This window comes from Motacilla alba, chromosome 15, assembly GCF_015832195.1.
Source record: "Motacilla alba alba isolate MOTALB_02 chromosome 15, Motacilla_alba_V1.0_pri, whole genome shotgun sequence".
Lineage (NCBI taxonomy): Eukaryota > Metazoa > Chordata > Aves > Passeriformes > Motacillidae > Motacilla > Motacilla alba.
In genome coordinates this window covers 2,291,744-2,307,793 of record NC_052030.1, presented here as the reverse complement: position 1 = coordinate 2,307,793, position 16,050 = coordinate 2,291,744, and the positions used below count along the sequence as shown (strand labels likewise).

The following is a 16,050-nucleotide window of genomic DNA, read 5'->3' as shown; positions in this document are numbered from 1 at the left end:
GAAAGGCAGCTGGGAACAGAGACTTCAGAAGCAATGGGTACCCAGTAAATCCTGAAGGCAGATGCAGTGTTTACATTTGATCTGTGACTTGGTAAGCTGAATCTTGCCTAGGCTTGAATTTCAAGCTCTTACCACCAGGATTAGACCAAAATAAAGGAATCTACTCCAAGCCATGGCTAACTGCAGTTTTACTGCAATACTTGGTGATCCCACAGGATGACATGGCCAAGCTTCACAAGATGCATTCATTACTCAGTGAATACCTCTGTGCGTGAGGATTTGAAGTTCTTGTTCCTGAGTACCTTTAGGGATGGTTCCTCAGACAAACATCCTTATCTCAGAGCATCCAGGGACCTTGGCACCTTCACTCCCAAATGTGGCTCGCTCCTTGAACTGAAGAACTACAGCAGCCATACTTACAGAGGGAGGTTTCACACATGGAGAAGAAGAAAGGCTCCTTCAGGGCAGCAGGAACACCCTTGTGGAAGAAGGGCCACAGCTGAGAAACATTTAGTCAATGGCAGAAGGGCAGGAGTGGAGGGAGGTGGCCTGCATAGTTGAGTCTCAGTAATTTCTTGAGCTTGAGAAAAAGTCCTTGAGCTACTCAGAAGCATAATAGAAATAAAAAGATCATAAATTTATTAAAAAAAAAGAGGAAAACCAGGTAAGAGAATTCAGTACAGGATAAAACAAGTTGCTCAGTTGAGTAGTTAGAAGGTTAAAGTGAGTTTAGAGCAGTCCAGAAAATGCAGCTCTTGTTGCTGGCAGGAACAGTTACACTTACTGTTCTAGCATTCCCAAACCAGCAAAATTTTAAATCCTTCTCAAAAAGCAGGTTCAGAATTCAAAAGAAAGCTCAAGACCAGCATTTTAGGAAGTCTGGAGGAAAAAACCCAGAAAGTCAAATGCCAAGGAATCCTTAAGAATAATAAAGGAAAACCAACAATTTTCAGTGGTCACATTCAATTAGAAAATCAAATGCTTTATACATCAAACCCAAGCTAAAGTGTGGACCTAAAAATTTCAATGTGATCTTTAAGTTAGCAATACATTTAAGAATACACATCAGCCAAACAGTCTGTGTAGTCTATTCCATTTGGGTGAAAAAGCCCTACTGAGGACTCCACCCTCCCCTTTCAATTTCTCATAAGCAGCTGATTGATTTCATTCTGTGCTTTCTTCTAAAAAACCTAAACATCATGCTTGTCTGAAACCTCCTCAGTCTTTTACCTGGCAGTGACTACACAGTATGCTCTACACTGCATTTATAATAACCTAGAGCAAATCAGAGCAAACACTGAAAACATTTTACTGAAAACACTTGTTTGCTTTTACCATCAGCTGCCTCATCTTTTCTGTATCAATTGCTCTCACCTATCACTCATAGTAGGTGAACAAGTTACACAAACAGCTGCTAACACATCCAAAATGGACGTGCTCACTCCCTTGTAAACCACATTTTCTTCAAAACAAAACCCCCCAGAACTTGAGAACAACCTTGCAATACAAAGTTTGCTGCAGCTTCTTTTTATCCACAGTCCATGTACCATTCCTATCAATGAGATCCATCACTGTAATAATGGATCAAGAGCAAATTTGTCCAGCCAAATATTCTGTGTGATCCTGTTGCCCATGTGGTGTCTTCCCCCTTATGCTGCTCATCAGCTTTCAAAGACACCAAGATGGGTGAAAAAGAATTCACGCCAGTGGGGAACTGAACCCACTGCAGGCAACCTTGGCAACACTGGGTTCTGGGTCACACACACCAAAACCATCCAAGAGCTCTGGCAGTCCTCAGAAAATAAAGGGGCTCCCATCAAGTCCCCCCACCCCCTTTTTTGTTACCTAAAAAATAAAAGGAAAGAGGAGCAGTGCTCTTCAAGAACCACGGCACCTTGTGCCCTCTGAAACAAACAGAGACAACAGTGCATTTCAACTTTATTAGAAAAGAAACCCAAAAGTTTATACAAAGCTCTGCATTTTACAGAAAACCAACCCCCCAAACACAAAGAAATCCGACATTGCAAGCTGTATGTATGTTCTGCTTTCATATACAGACATATATATATGCACATACACATATATATATGTGTGTGGGCGCACGCGGGTGTATATATAGTGTGTGACGTCGGTTTTTTTGCATGGTTTGCATTCATTATTTTACAAAGTTAACATTCAGTAGAAAAAAAAAAAAAGGATTTTTGTTACCATTATTTTCTCATATAAATAACTGTGAGCAGTCCCTCTGCAGATAGATAAAAAACACCTTTTCGTGTCGTTCTGTAAAAAACAGACATTACTGAAATGGTACTGAAATCTTCCAAGTTTTTTTTTTTTTTTCAATACCACCTTAAAAATATCATCTAGCCCCCAATTCAAAATGCTTGTCCAAGGCATTAGAAGAGAAAGGACTGTAAGACAATTCTGGAAAGATCAGTTCTTTAAGCCAACATTCAGGTAGATAAATTTTGCTGGACCTCATTCATTGGTGTGAAATGAGCACAAACAGGAGAACACCCTCTGTGTCTGCCTGGAAAAGCTGGTTCTTTTGTCTATTTGAAAGAGTCAAATTCCAACCAAGCCCCCAGCAGTGTGAAGGAGCTGACAGACCCTCAGCTCACCCTCCTTGCCTTATGACAAAGCCACAGATTTTCTCGATGCAATTAAAATCTCTACCAGCTCAGCAAATTTTTCCTACTCCATTCACCTTAGAAGGAGCTGTTGGATTAATCATGGCATGGTTAGACAGACATCAGGTTGCTGAATTACTGGGAGAAAAACTTAGCTAGAGGGGAAAAATACAAGACAACTCAAAGGAGGAAAACACTAAAGGAAAGAGCTACCGGAGCAACTCCCAAGGCTCTGGTTTGGAGAAGCAGGAACAGTAGAGAGATAAGAACTGCAGCTCAAAACATCCTTGTGTTTACTGAAGTTCCTGGTGACAGTGTGATCCAGATTTACCAACTGCCTGGTAAACAATCAATCATTCCTTCTGTCAAGCACCATGATGGGGAGAATGGCGAAGAGTCTGAAGGCAATACAAGTGGCTGTGGTGATAACAAAGGGAATGAAAGTGAAGAACACAATGATGCCAATTAAATGGAGAGCAATGCCAATGAAGATGTTTCAACTTCCAGAGATGCTGGCAACAAGAAGAATGGTTATGTGGTTGGTGTTGATGATGGCCAGAATTCATTCATATGTCCATGTAGTCATCATCTTCATCAGTATCACTTTCCAGTGAGGACTCCTGGCTTGAGGTCTCTAAGATTTCCAAAGCTGGCTGACAAAGGCTCTCCTTCTTTACATTCGCTGCAGACTGAGCAGACAAAATAGCAGACTGATCCCAAAAAGAGAGAGAGAGAATATATTGCTAAATAGTCAGGATAAACCCATGATCACAGGGACAAAAGCCCACTGGTTGCTATTCCTTCACATTCAATAACTGCCTTGTGTTGATAAAAGATGTCATCCTAATGTAAAACCACATAACATTTTCCAGTAGGCTTCCCCACAGTTAATGTTCTGGCAGCTTCCACTAATCTAAGAACTGCAATGGCTGCACGAGGTCACTCAGCCATTTCTGTCATTTTTTCCAAATCCCTCAGAAAAGGGATAGGGACTAGAATAGCTCTCATTTCACCCACAGCCAGTACTTCACCAGCCCTTTAAGAACTGGCTCCTGCTGGTAACAGCTAGCACCTCCTTCCACTACTTATCTACTTCTGGTTCTGAACTGGGGACATGAACTGTTGCTTCTTTCATACAAGTACTTTATTGAGGGGAGAATTAAGATAAAAACAATAATCTAAAAAATTACTGTTTCCCTTTTATTACCTTTAATTTTTGCTTGGTCTCTTCTGAAATGCTGCCCTTTGGAGAAAGGAGGGTGGGAGTGGGTGGAGTGACAGTGATCTCAGGTGGAAATTTGGTGACAGATGAAGGTATGAAAAGCTTTGGCATGTTGGGCAGAATGCGAGTTTTTACTCGGGTGCCATCTGTCTTGTTCTGCTGACTTCCCAAAGTCTGTGAACTGGAGCTGAGTTCAGGCTTGGAACTGGAGGCTAAACAGAAAACAGCAAGGAAAAAGTATGTTAGGAAGTTATCTAGGATTTCAGATGTCAAAGAAGAGGGAATAGTTCATTGTTAGATGCAAGGCTCAAAAGGCCTTTCTTCAAGCCTTGCAATAACCAAAGCTTAGAACCAGAAAACAGATTGTATAATGACAACTGGAAACCAATAGAAGTTAAAAACTATCTTACTGGATGTCAGAAACTCAACCTGCCCAAGCACAGCAAATGGTAGTGCAGCACTGGCCACCTACATCTCCTACCAACACCATCTTCCCCACTTGGGTCAGATGCAATCATCTCCTGTCTCTCCATTCTGCAATTCAACAAACAAAGCTCTCCAGCTTTACTTAGGAGCCTTCATTTCCTCCACCACAGCACTGTCTCTTCAATTACTGAGGGAGCAACTCCTCAACAATTAGAGAAAAATCTAAGGTAACACTTGTCAAGATTTCCCCATTACACGTGCTGCCATAATCCTGCCTCCCCGGTGTGCTCATGCCACTGGCTCCCACACTGGTTGCATCATTTCCATCCCTCCCCAGAGCCTCAGCTTGGGGCCCCTGCAGTGCAAGCTTGCTCCGAGTGTTTATTGAGTACATCTCACAAGAAGGATCCAGCCCTTCCCCGGGCACTATCACATGACAAAATTATCTACACGTAACAGTAACCAGTAGATGACAATGCTGCCATGTTAAAAACTGAGTATTTGTTAAAAGAGATTTCTTACTAATAATGCTGCTTCACATGGAGCCCAAATTATTTTTTAGAAACTACATGCATGGAAACACCAGAGCCTTTCTCAGTCTGGTAATAATGACAGGTGTTCATGTACATTTTTTCAGATTCAGTATTGTCAAATCCATCTCTGGCAGATATTGGGAATGGACATGGCCACTTACACACAGCAAAATAAAATGCCAGTTTCCTAATGCTAGCCTAGAAACAGGCAGCAGCACAACAAACTACAAGGGATGTAAAATTGAATTGCATGTTCTCAACAGCACAGGGGAATGTAAGAGCTGCCACAACAGATGAGGAATGGCTTTCCATCAAGGTCAGTGACCCAGCTCCATGGGCAGCCAATCCTTCCAGACAGTAATCAGACACAGGATAATCTGCTCTCACAAATAAGGAAAAACAAGATACCCCAAACATGAAAATCTAGATTATGCTTGCCTGAAATACCAGGTTTTACATTTTTTTCAATTAAAGGACCAACTTCTTCTCTTGGGAAGAGGGCAGAGGAGGGATAGAACACACTAACTGCTGTAATGCTGGTTTTTATGTTTACTTAGACTGAGTCAGTATTGTGAAAAACCATTTCCTTCTGCTAAATATCCCAATAGTGTAATCCAAACTGTTATCATACTGCCCCATATAAGACTGCAATTAAAAGAAAAATTCTGCTTTAAAGGATGCACAAACTATATTGCATGAAAGCTGGTACTGGAGGGTTTTTATTTGGCTTTGCTGCCGTGGTATTTAGCATGCCAGACATGCAGAATCCCCACTAAGGGATGACAGGGCTCTTGCCCAGGAAGCTCAGGCATTGCCAGGAAAGCATCGAAACTCTGCAATACTTGACTGCAAGGCAGGCAGAGAAACTGAGGCATGCCAATCCCAGCCGTCCAACCAATCAGTGCCTCCAGACACCGCACAGCTCACCACCCCATTTCAGAATTCCCTGAAGCACAGGAAGCTCCTACCTGGGGTACAAACATGTCCTGAATTTGTGCTGGGCACGGGCTCCACGTGCCAGCACACAGGCTCTGGCGGTGGCGCGACCGTAGCCATTTTCATCTGCTGGCAAAGCCGGGACTCCTGCTGCTGAAATCCAAGCCCCTCCAAAGGCACTTCAAGCTCTTCTTCCTCTTTAGTAATGAAATATAATTCACAGATTAAGAGACATCCTGATCCCTCTCCTAAGCCTCAATCCTTTTGCTGTCTAACCAACAGGTAGAAAAATCCTTTTAACCCTTGCTCTGTTTCTAAACCATAACATGACTGAGTGAAATTAAATATTGGCAAGTTTAGATGGCAAAAGCAATTTTTTCATACTTAGTGCCATTAATTCAAATTCTTAAAAAAGGTAAATGTCATTAAAAAGGGAAGGAAAAAAATGTTGAGGTTGACATTTTGTCATCTCGCACATCTGCAGAAACACAGAGAGCTGAGCATTTCCTCTGGAGCTGGGAGGGCTGGGAGGAAGAGCTGCCACGTGCAGAGCAAAATCCATCGCCCTTAATGAAGGACCAGCTGTGATCAACGGGGCCCTCTCTGATCTCCAGCCACAGGTACCTGCTACACTGAGCACAGCTCAGTGCTAAGGAAGAATCATTACTGTGAACATCCAATACCAGGGCCAAATCCATTTTTCATGAAACCAGTATCAAGTGATACTGAATGCCCACTCTCCACTGATACATCCACTGTACCTCTATAAATACATCAGCCTAAAATTCCCACCTGCTGCTATTCTAGAACCTGGGATGTTTGTAACTCAGAATCCATGTGTGTGTACAGCCTTGTTATTATGTACCAGCTGTACCTGCTTCTAAATGAGTGCAGTGGAAAATCAGCTTTTTTACACTCTGGGCTGCATGTTGTACATAGCAGGGCAGTGACCCTTTCAAGGCTATGGACACAAAACAAGCTCTTATTCTTTCTTAAAAATGAAGACATTCTTATATAAAAAAAAAAGGCTGCCTAGTCTAATTTGAGTCACCTCCTATTTCTGCAGGCTAAGGCAGCTATCATGGACCAGCACATGCAGTGGATAGTCACAGTCTCACTTGCTCTAAAATTCTTTGTATGGCAATGCTCTAGATTAATTTGGGATTTTGACCATGCCACATCTTAAAAAGGAATACATATTTTAACTTTTCTTCATTGGAAAACTGCTCCCACCCCCTCAAGTGTTGAAAACACTTCTCCATCTCCACCAATATAGAGAAGATCTCGGAATTTACCATGGTAATATTCTCCTGTACAAGAGTTCCCCTTGCAGAAACTGCTTCAGAAAACATCACAGCTTAACAGTCTGATCTACGCAGTTTGAAAGATGCAACTTTTTAAAAGAGTTATCATTTCTATGGATCTTGAATAACTTGTATGAAAAAAGCTCAGGAAAGCAGGCTGTTCTTTCATCCACTATTTTTCATAGGTAAAGGAAAAGCCCCATCATCTAGACTCGTAGCTGAAAGCTCATATAACCCTTAAGATAAATGAGATTGCTTGTAGAGAAGTGTCCAATAGCTCCCAAAAAGGAAAGGTCACCCACTACAGCACAGTTCACAGGCAGCTCCTGTTCTGGGATGTTCCACTCACTATCCAGCACAAAATGGAACAGCCTAATGCAGATGAACGTGCTTCTCATTCTCAGCACTCTCCTGCACGTTTCTCTCTGGATACTTTGAAATACAGCACTGAAGCAGGAAAACAATACTTGCATCTGCACATGTATTAACAGACCACATCAGCTGAGAACAACGCAGAAGGAAGTGCCTAACTGGAGGAATCTTGAGTAGGAAAATCCCAAAGCATTGTTTCCCTTCTGCAGAAGCAGAGGACAGCTGAAGGATCCCTGGGTCCTGCCTGCCCTTTGCACCAGCACACAGGGATTTAACCCCACGCTGCCAAGGAGCGGTCCCAGGGCAGCACATACACATACACATAGCACCCCATCCATGGATCCCATCCCAGGATCCCATCCCAGGATCCCATCCCACTGCTGCTGCTGACCACAGGCTGCAGTGTGAACCCAGAGCACTCCCACACTGACATGGCTACAACAACATCTGAAGAAAGGCAAGATGAAAATGATGATGATTTCAGATTACTCCACGAGACAGAGGAGAAGTCAACTCATTCTTAACTTACTCCAGCCCTCCAGAATAACCATCTTAAGTAGCCAGGGTAAGTACCAATAGAATCTTTCTTATCCATTTATTAACCCGGAATACAAACCAGTAATTAACTTAGCAGGTACAGAACTATATACAAACAAACTGCAAATCCTACAGCTTCAACTGTACTGCTAACTGAGAGCAGTTTTCTATCTGCTCTACTACTTAACTACATTAGGGACTTATTAGTTCACAATACAGAGTAAGAGCTCTGATTTGCATTATTATTTAATGACAAAACTCTACTTCTTATGCTGATTACAATATTTGTTTGATTATAAGATATATCATCGCTTAAACTGATTTGCTGTACTTTATTTTAACTAAATTATGGCCCGCTGACAAAAGCTCTTTTGAGCAGCCTAATTCTAGGAAGATGCTACTAGACTGGTATCAGTCTGTGCTCTCTCAAGAGCTATCAGCATCACCATACACATCTCCATCTTCCAGAATACATTTTTTCAAGTTTTGAAGATGCAGTTTTACAGTGCAGTAAAATTAAGAGTTATATTTGAATAAAATATCTGACAGCAATTTTTAACATAGAAGTGGATGGAAATGAAAGGGCAGGAGTCCAGCACACTGTGCATTTCTATCACTGCACTTCTGGAAACAATATTTGATAATATTCTACTAGAATGTGCCTTTCAGTACAATAGAAATCAAGAACCACTGTTAATCATTCTCTTGCTGTCAGAGATGTTCCATACACTCACAGAATTCTATTCCCTGACTGGGTCATATACTTTATTCTTTCACGACCGTGCAATTTTAGTTTTTTTAAATTTAAATATAAACAATGCCATTCAAGTGACCAAGTTAAAAATGAAGTTAATAAACAAAATATGTTTTAGACTTCTTGAAAACAGCAAGAATTGGTTGTTTTGGTGTACATATCATAATTTATACTGTAATATATTGCATAGATATTTGTTCTTTTTTAATTACAGACAAAAAAATCAAAACAAGGAAGGACAATCAAGAATATACAGCTGGATCTCCTCATTATTTGTCTAAACCAGATTTCTGAAGAGAATATTTTAATATTTGTTTTGAGGAAGATGCTGTTAAAGCCCTGAACATAATGTCCTAGTTCTTCTAATAAAAACTTTCCCCAGGGAGGTAAAGACTCCACTAACTCGTGAGCCACAATATTCTGCACAAGTGTGAGAACACCAGAATGTAAGTGCAGCACATTCTGAAGGTGTTCAGAAGCTCAGATTTAATATCAGTTAATAAATCTTTTGGTATTACCCTGTACTTGTACTGTCTTGGCAGGTTTTCAAACATTAGCTCTACAAACCCAGTTCAAAATCAAATCAGTTTCTGAGGATGTAATACGCAAGAGACACTCGTCCCCTGGCTGAGGATGGGGCAGGTGCTGTACTCTGGAGACCCATTTAGCACTCTCACAACACACGACACACAAATTAAGCACACAGAGAAAAGCACAGATTTGCAATGCACGTCACTATTGATACTGAAAAGTTCCTCTCCAATCGAGCTGCATTACAAGGATTTTTTTTTAGCCTTCCCTTTCCCAACAACTGCCTAAATACATATAAAACAGTACACGACACAGAAAGAGGGACATCATACCTTTCAACATCTCCCTGCTTTAGTGAGGAAGAAACAATTCAATGCAACAACCTACTCCAGCTTTCCTCTCCAACCTCTTCCCACTTGTTGCCAGGGTAACCAGTGTTTGCAGATGCCTATAGCGGGCGCCTGGGTTCATGACTTCATCACAGTTAATATCCTCTCCCCAGCTCCTCAGGCACAGAATGCACACATGCATTCATCCACACACTATCAACACGCTGATTACACAACCTGCAACCGCTGCTGCACCGACACCGCTCGCTCCGCTCCTCTGCTGTACATGGAAATCAAAAATAACGCTGGCAAAAATAATCACTTGGCAATTGGAAGATGTGGAGAAAGTTTAAAAGCAGTGCTAGTGTAACCAGTAAGCTGCTCTGGTCCCTCTGCACTGAACACTCACTGATTTGATTGCATCGTGCTGTCAGGTATGAGGCATTAATATCAGTGTTATAAAACATTTTGCATGGAGTTTGAAAAAATTCTTTAGTCATGCACTAAATCTCTAACATTACAACTGGAAGACAAGCCCAGAAAATGTGACTAGCACCTGGAAAACACATTTTCCAGTTTCTAACAGAAGCAGTTTGAAGTATTACAGCACAGATATGTTAAAGAATACAGGCAACACAGAGTGCATGCACAAACAACCATTTCATTATGGGAAAGAAGAAGGAGATGAGCTTTGAACTCCAGGACAAAATATTAACATTATTTCAAAAGAAAATACAAGGAGAAGTGAACAGACAACAACCTCAAGTGCTTAAATAAAGCACTTGCACCACTTGCCTCCATCCCTCTGCAAAACCCCTTCCCCAGCAGTTCCGTGTGTCAAGAACTGCAAACACATCAGTAGGATTGAGCTGGTTTGTACTACCTTGCCTTCCAACTGCTTCAAAAGGGTAAGGATTGAATTCTGTGTGCCTCCAGACTCCAGGAAACACTTCTTTTCCTAGTCCCAGTAACAACTGGTTTACTCTGCACTGGTGGCCACCCACAGCACACACAACTGTTCACAACTCATTTGCTGTACAAGGCAGGGAATATTTGATTTTTTTTCCACCCGATGGAAACGCGTCTGATCCTTTGCTCCCTGACATAGTGGAGGAAGTCTCTTACCACATTTCCAAGGAATAATACTAATGTGAAAACAATTCACTTTCTCTATTCCATCTGCCTTGCTCTCCAGCGTGCTGGGAATTAATACAACTTTTTTCCCCACACAGCACTTGCAAAGGCCATGGAAAGCCTGAATTTGAAGAAGCTCAGAGTTTCCTTATGAGCTGTGCTACTAAGTCAGCAGAAAGACTGCACTGGAACAGGGGTTGGCTCAGCTGAACAGAGTTAAGATGCAGAAACAGAGAAACAACAGAGCCTTTAGCCATGAGGTACCACAGCACAGCAGACAGCGAGGCTACCTAGCTCATCACAGCATGTGGCAGGTACACTTGGTAGCCTTGCTTTCTCTAAATTCATTCCAAATATCCTGCCATTAAATTTATTTCTAAGAAAGCACTGCCAAGTGCCTTTAGTGCATATAGCTGCAGAAAGAAGTATTTGACTTGAAATGCCAAATGCAGGAAATTACATTCAAAGCTGACACACAAAGTCGTATGTTAAAAATTAAGCACTGGAGTAATTTTGGAGGCAAAAAGCTGCAGAACACAATTTCTACTGGCCCTGAAAGAAATGAAATTCAAGCAGTCTGGTGAACAGAAGTTTGCAGTGCAAGAGCACAGCACAGTGCTATATTTAGCACTAGGTCCTGAGCAGGGAGAGTGTACTGTACAGCAAAATGAGACATACCCCAAAACTCTTCCTAATGCTGAGGTCAGCTGTCACAGACCATTAACAGACTAAAATTTAAAATGGGTGGCTGCTTTCAAAGTGCTTCCTGGAAATAGTCCCTGGCCCATGCTAACTCCCAGATCCCTCCAACAGCCATGCTGGGGCCAGTCTGACAGCACAGACACCAGAATTCCTGGGTGCAAAACCATTTCCTACCACCACCAGCTGTCCTAGAGGTGCAGAAACCTGGCATGCACGTGGGGAAAGAAAAACCCTGAAGTTCAGTCCTAACTTTCTATTTTTTTCCGAACAAAACTTCATTTTAAAAGAGCAAACAACGGGCCTAGATCAAAAAGACAACAGTTTGATATTCAACTACATGAACTTTTAAATGGCTTTATCAAAACACAGCTAATTGTTTAATATCTGACTCAGCAAGGACGCATCATCTGGAGAGCACCACAGCAGCACCTGTGGACAGGAACAGTCATTTGCAGCCTCCTGCTTCTGAAATTTCTCCACGAGTTGCCTAACAGAAGCTGTAAGAGCTTCCCCTTACCATCAGGATTCCACCCTCCTCTGCCCTGACAGCCAGCTAAGCACAAGGAAATTAGCAAAAGCTGCTAGCAGAAAAATCTCTTAAGTGAATGTAATGACACCCCACAATTTTCTAAGTGCTTTGTAAGCAACACAATACCTGTGCAGAGGACTTATAACTACATCTCTCTTCAGTCTGCCTTTGTGCAGGAATAGATGTAAATTTTATGCTGCTGCCAGCAATCTAAAACTAGTGAAACTGAACCATATTGCAACCACCAAGCATTGCTACCTGCTCCCTTACAAAAATCTCCAAAAGATGTGTTTCAGTAGTGCAAGACATCCACAGGGCAAGAGCTCTCCAGGATTTTCAGGGAGATTTAAGAGCCCACAGGGCTAGAGGGGCTCCTGGAGCACAGACCTGCCCTGAGTGCACCAAACCCTGGCTTCAATCCATCACCTCGCCTGCCTCTGCTGAGCAGCTGCTGCCTCTGCCCTATTTGCTCTTACTGATCCAACACAGGTACATTAAAATTATGACAGTTATAATGGCAAAGGATTTTCTGCACTACACTGGATTGAGTAAATAAAACTTCAGGAATCTGAAGTGTGCATATCAGAAACAGACATTAAGTGTACTGAAAAATTCTTGTGGAACGAGTTTGTTTCGACAGGAGGTAAATCAGCACACTTTTAAAAAGGGAAGAGGAAGAGCCACAACTGACTGGTACTGTCTGAGCACTGCAAAAAGGAATTAAGAAGTCACTCACAAACAGGAAACCCCTGCTGACATTCAGCAGTCAAGTTGTTTTCGGAGTGCACCCATTGTGAAAAATAAAAAGCTTCACAAAAAGCATGGATGAGACAAGGGGAAGTGAGAATACCAGAGCCAAGGAGGCTGAAGCAGCAAGAGGCCAGAGAGTGAGCAGAGCTCACGGGGGGAAGCCTGGCTCATTCCCACCGATGACTCTTCAGTCACTCACAGGTGGGCAGGAGCTTCTACCCCAGCATTTAAAGAGGAGGTTTTAAAGCCTGGGAGAAATCCAGCTTTGGGAACTGAGGAAGAGAGCTGTCAAAAACCAGAACAAGTCAACAAATCAACATTCTCCTCTAGAAACTGAGGAGAAAGTAGTGAAAGTAAGATGCACACAAGAAAACAGAGTAGAACACATGCATTTAAGAGAGAAGCTCCATGCCAGGTAACTGCAAGCTGAAGGTAGCTCACATGAGGCCACAGGTCCCTGGCCTGCCTACCTTTTCTGTTTCATCTTTTTTGAGTCATCTGTTGAGAAAACTCAGTGCTCTACAGCACAATTTTGAATTCAACAGAAAAAACAAGGTAAAACACTGGCTACAATTAAGAGGGTTGACTGTTACTACTTACAGTCATTTAAAAAGTCCCTGAAAATTTGAATTGAAATGCATAATTAAAGTAAGGTGTGGCCAACAGGGCCAAATATTTTTGTGTAAGAAGAAAAGTTGTCAAAACACTGAACTACAGGCTCTTAAGATCTGTGTTTGTCTTTAGAAATCCATGACAAGCAAACTCAGGAGCCACTGATCTAAGTGGCTTCTCATCAACTTTCAATGGCTCCATTATTTCACCCAGGAACAGGAACTGTGTCCACTGATGTTTGGGTATCCAGAAACTGCAAGGAACCAAGGTGGGCCCTTGTGCCATGCACTGATTTTTTACAAGAGATGCTGCCAGTGCAAAATGATGGTTTACATTCTCTGTAGTGATGCCTCAAGAAAACATTCAGTCTCCTCAGTCTTCTGAGAAGCTAAAGTCATGCACCAGTTGCTAAAATAAACTAAGTTGCAACTTCTGGGAAAAGATGCTCCTCACACCTCAAAGCTCTCCTATGACTCCAGCACCCAGTTATCCTTCAGGGTGAAATGTCACATTCCAACACTACTGAGTGTTATTGAATTCTTAGGATTTCCCACTTCAAAACCCTCTTTACTTGGAACATTTGCCTTTCAAGGATTCTGCAGCTGCCTGCACACACCCAAACAATTTAACTTCATTGCTCCCTGTGCAATGCTCATCCTTCCATGCAACTGTCCTCTCTTGTGTTTATTTCTTGTGCTTCTGAAACTCTCCAAGTTCTACTGAAGGCTGAACTGTATTTACACCTCTACTTCCCCCGTTGTGCCCATTTCACAAACATCTGAAATTACAGCAGGACATTCCCATGGCTTATGGAGTGCCACTTCCCTGCACAACACAAAGAATTGTCTTCCCCAGCTTTGAATTTTTAAGCTTGGACAGCTTTATCATGACCTTGCTTTCATACTGAACTGCTTAGGCCTTAAATGGAGAAAAAATTAATAGTGGGGAGTCTTCTACTTGGATTTTATATTCCAACTTGGTAAACAGCTGGCTTTAAGCAAAACACAGAACTTTTAATTTAAATTCCAGGTATGAAAACCTTCTCTTGGTATCAGAACTCAAATGTGAATGTTTTCCTGTTCATTCCTCATAAAAATCATTATTGCAATAAGGACAGCCAAGAAGAAAATGTCAAGATTTTTCAGCAATTTAGAACCATGTAATACTGGAACAGTGTGACAGGCTGGAGGGAGTTTACCTAAATTGTCCTATTTTAGCTTCCCCAGAGAAATGTTAGGCTGAGCCAGGAAGGCTCAGAGTCCCAAGCACATTTTTACCCAAATGCAGGAAGGTGTCTTGCTGAAACTGCCACCATCACCCCTGTGCTGCTGGACTCCATCGTGCCGTGCTCTGCAGCATTAGTCATGCACCAAACAAAATCTCAGGAAAACATCTACATCAGAAATGAGTGGCACAGCATCAACAATGCTTGGAAAAACAAATCCTTTTCCTGGGTGAAATCAGAGAAAATGAGAGCAGCTAATACTCTCTGATGTGTAATACTTCCACATGAATAAGTAGGTACAGGTAGAGGTTATGAGACAAAAAAGTTGAAAACAGTTTACTCTAAAACTGGGAGGAGTTTTTACCCAAACAGAACTAAGGGAAGGCAGATGAAAAAGGGTTGTAACAGAATTATAAGTAGTTTTTTTTAGAGAAGGTGGATGCAAAGGTAGGAGAATTAAAAAGAAAAGAGGAAAAAAGGACACAGCAGTAATTGGTTTCTCTCTCAGCTAGAGAAATGACCTGTCAGGTAGGGCTGAGAGCCAGATACAACTCATGCATTCAGCACTGAGCTTTGGAGAGAGAGCCTCTTGATGTTCAGTTTCAGGGGTGTAATTCTGGCAGCTAACCCTTCCATCTCCCTCAACCAAAATGATGTATAGAAAACATCAAAGAGGAATGAACAATATCTAACTCTACAACCTTAACAAAGCCCAGAAAGTCAAAAGATTAAAATAAATGTTCCGATCACTGCGACGTGGCCTGGGGAGCTGCAGAGGAAAGCACATCAGAAGTGCTCCTGAGTTCTGTCTGAAAACCAGAAGAATGCATGAGTTCTTATCAGCATTGCCATTCCTGCACCGCTCTCCTTAGCAAGTCCATTACAGCTTCAGAGGATTCAGTTTTCCCCCCCCCCCGTTGACTAGGCACAAACCCAAGCTACTCCCTGCTGAGCAAGCCAGACAAGACATCTTATGACACCAGGCAACTCCATTCTGTTGCTTCCCAAGGACAGTAACAAATGTCATTTACACACAGACTAAGCCATTCCTTCCTCATCACTCCCCTTTTCTCTTTTCCCTTCCTAAGACAATCCCTGGAATTGTGAAAAAGGAAAATTAGACAATACAACTGCTGATACTAAATGTTAAATTTCAGTTTTGTTCTGTACTCAGAGATTAGCAAATTGGGAAAACCTATTTCTCCCTAACTTGCTCTTCACTGCTGATGAGTTCAGACTATGTGCATTCAAATAACAAGGCTGATTACATAAGGAAAGAAATGACATACCAGAAGTAGAAAGAAAAATCTTTACAAAGTCACAATTCCAAACTAAAAAACATCCTATCTCACAAATCTGGACATAGCTCCACTGTCCCTTCATGCATCATTTTCCACAATACCTGTTCTATATGTGGCTCATTCATAACTTTATCTGGGCTCCCATGACTTGTCTAAGGCATTTTGTGAGTAGTGCTGGGCCCAGGCTTGTAAACAGATGGAGTGAGCACAGGCAGCAGCAGAT

General features: G+C 41.9%; 1 protein-coding gene across 3 annotated transcripts in view; it reads right to left on the bottom strand.

Annotated features, from left to right (window-relative positions):
* Window positions 1–1,926: 1,926 nt before the first annotated feature.
* The window catches only part of CABIN1 (calcineurin binding protein 1), a 110,566-nt gene continuing 96,442 nt past the window's right edge, over window positions 1,927–16,050 (bottom strand). For 2 of the 3 annotated variants that reach the window (XM_038151935.1, XM_038151936.1), the window contains exons 36-38: window positions 5,780–5,944; window positions 3,838–4,064; window positions 1,927–3,340 (exon numbers count right to left, since the gene is read on the bottom strand). In XM_038151935.1, the coding sequence (XP_038007863.1) occupies window positions 3,197–3,340; window positions 3,838–4,064; window positions 5,780–5,944 (536 nt within the window). In that variant the 3' untranslated portion in view covers window positions 1,927–3,196. The remainder of the gene's footprint in view (window positions 3,341–3,837; window positions 4,065–5,779; window positions 5,945–16,050) is intronic. The other variant, XM_038151937.1, reaches the window with a different exon arrangement.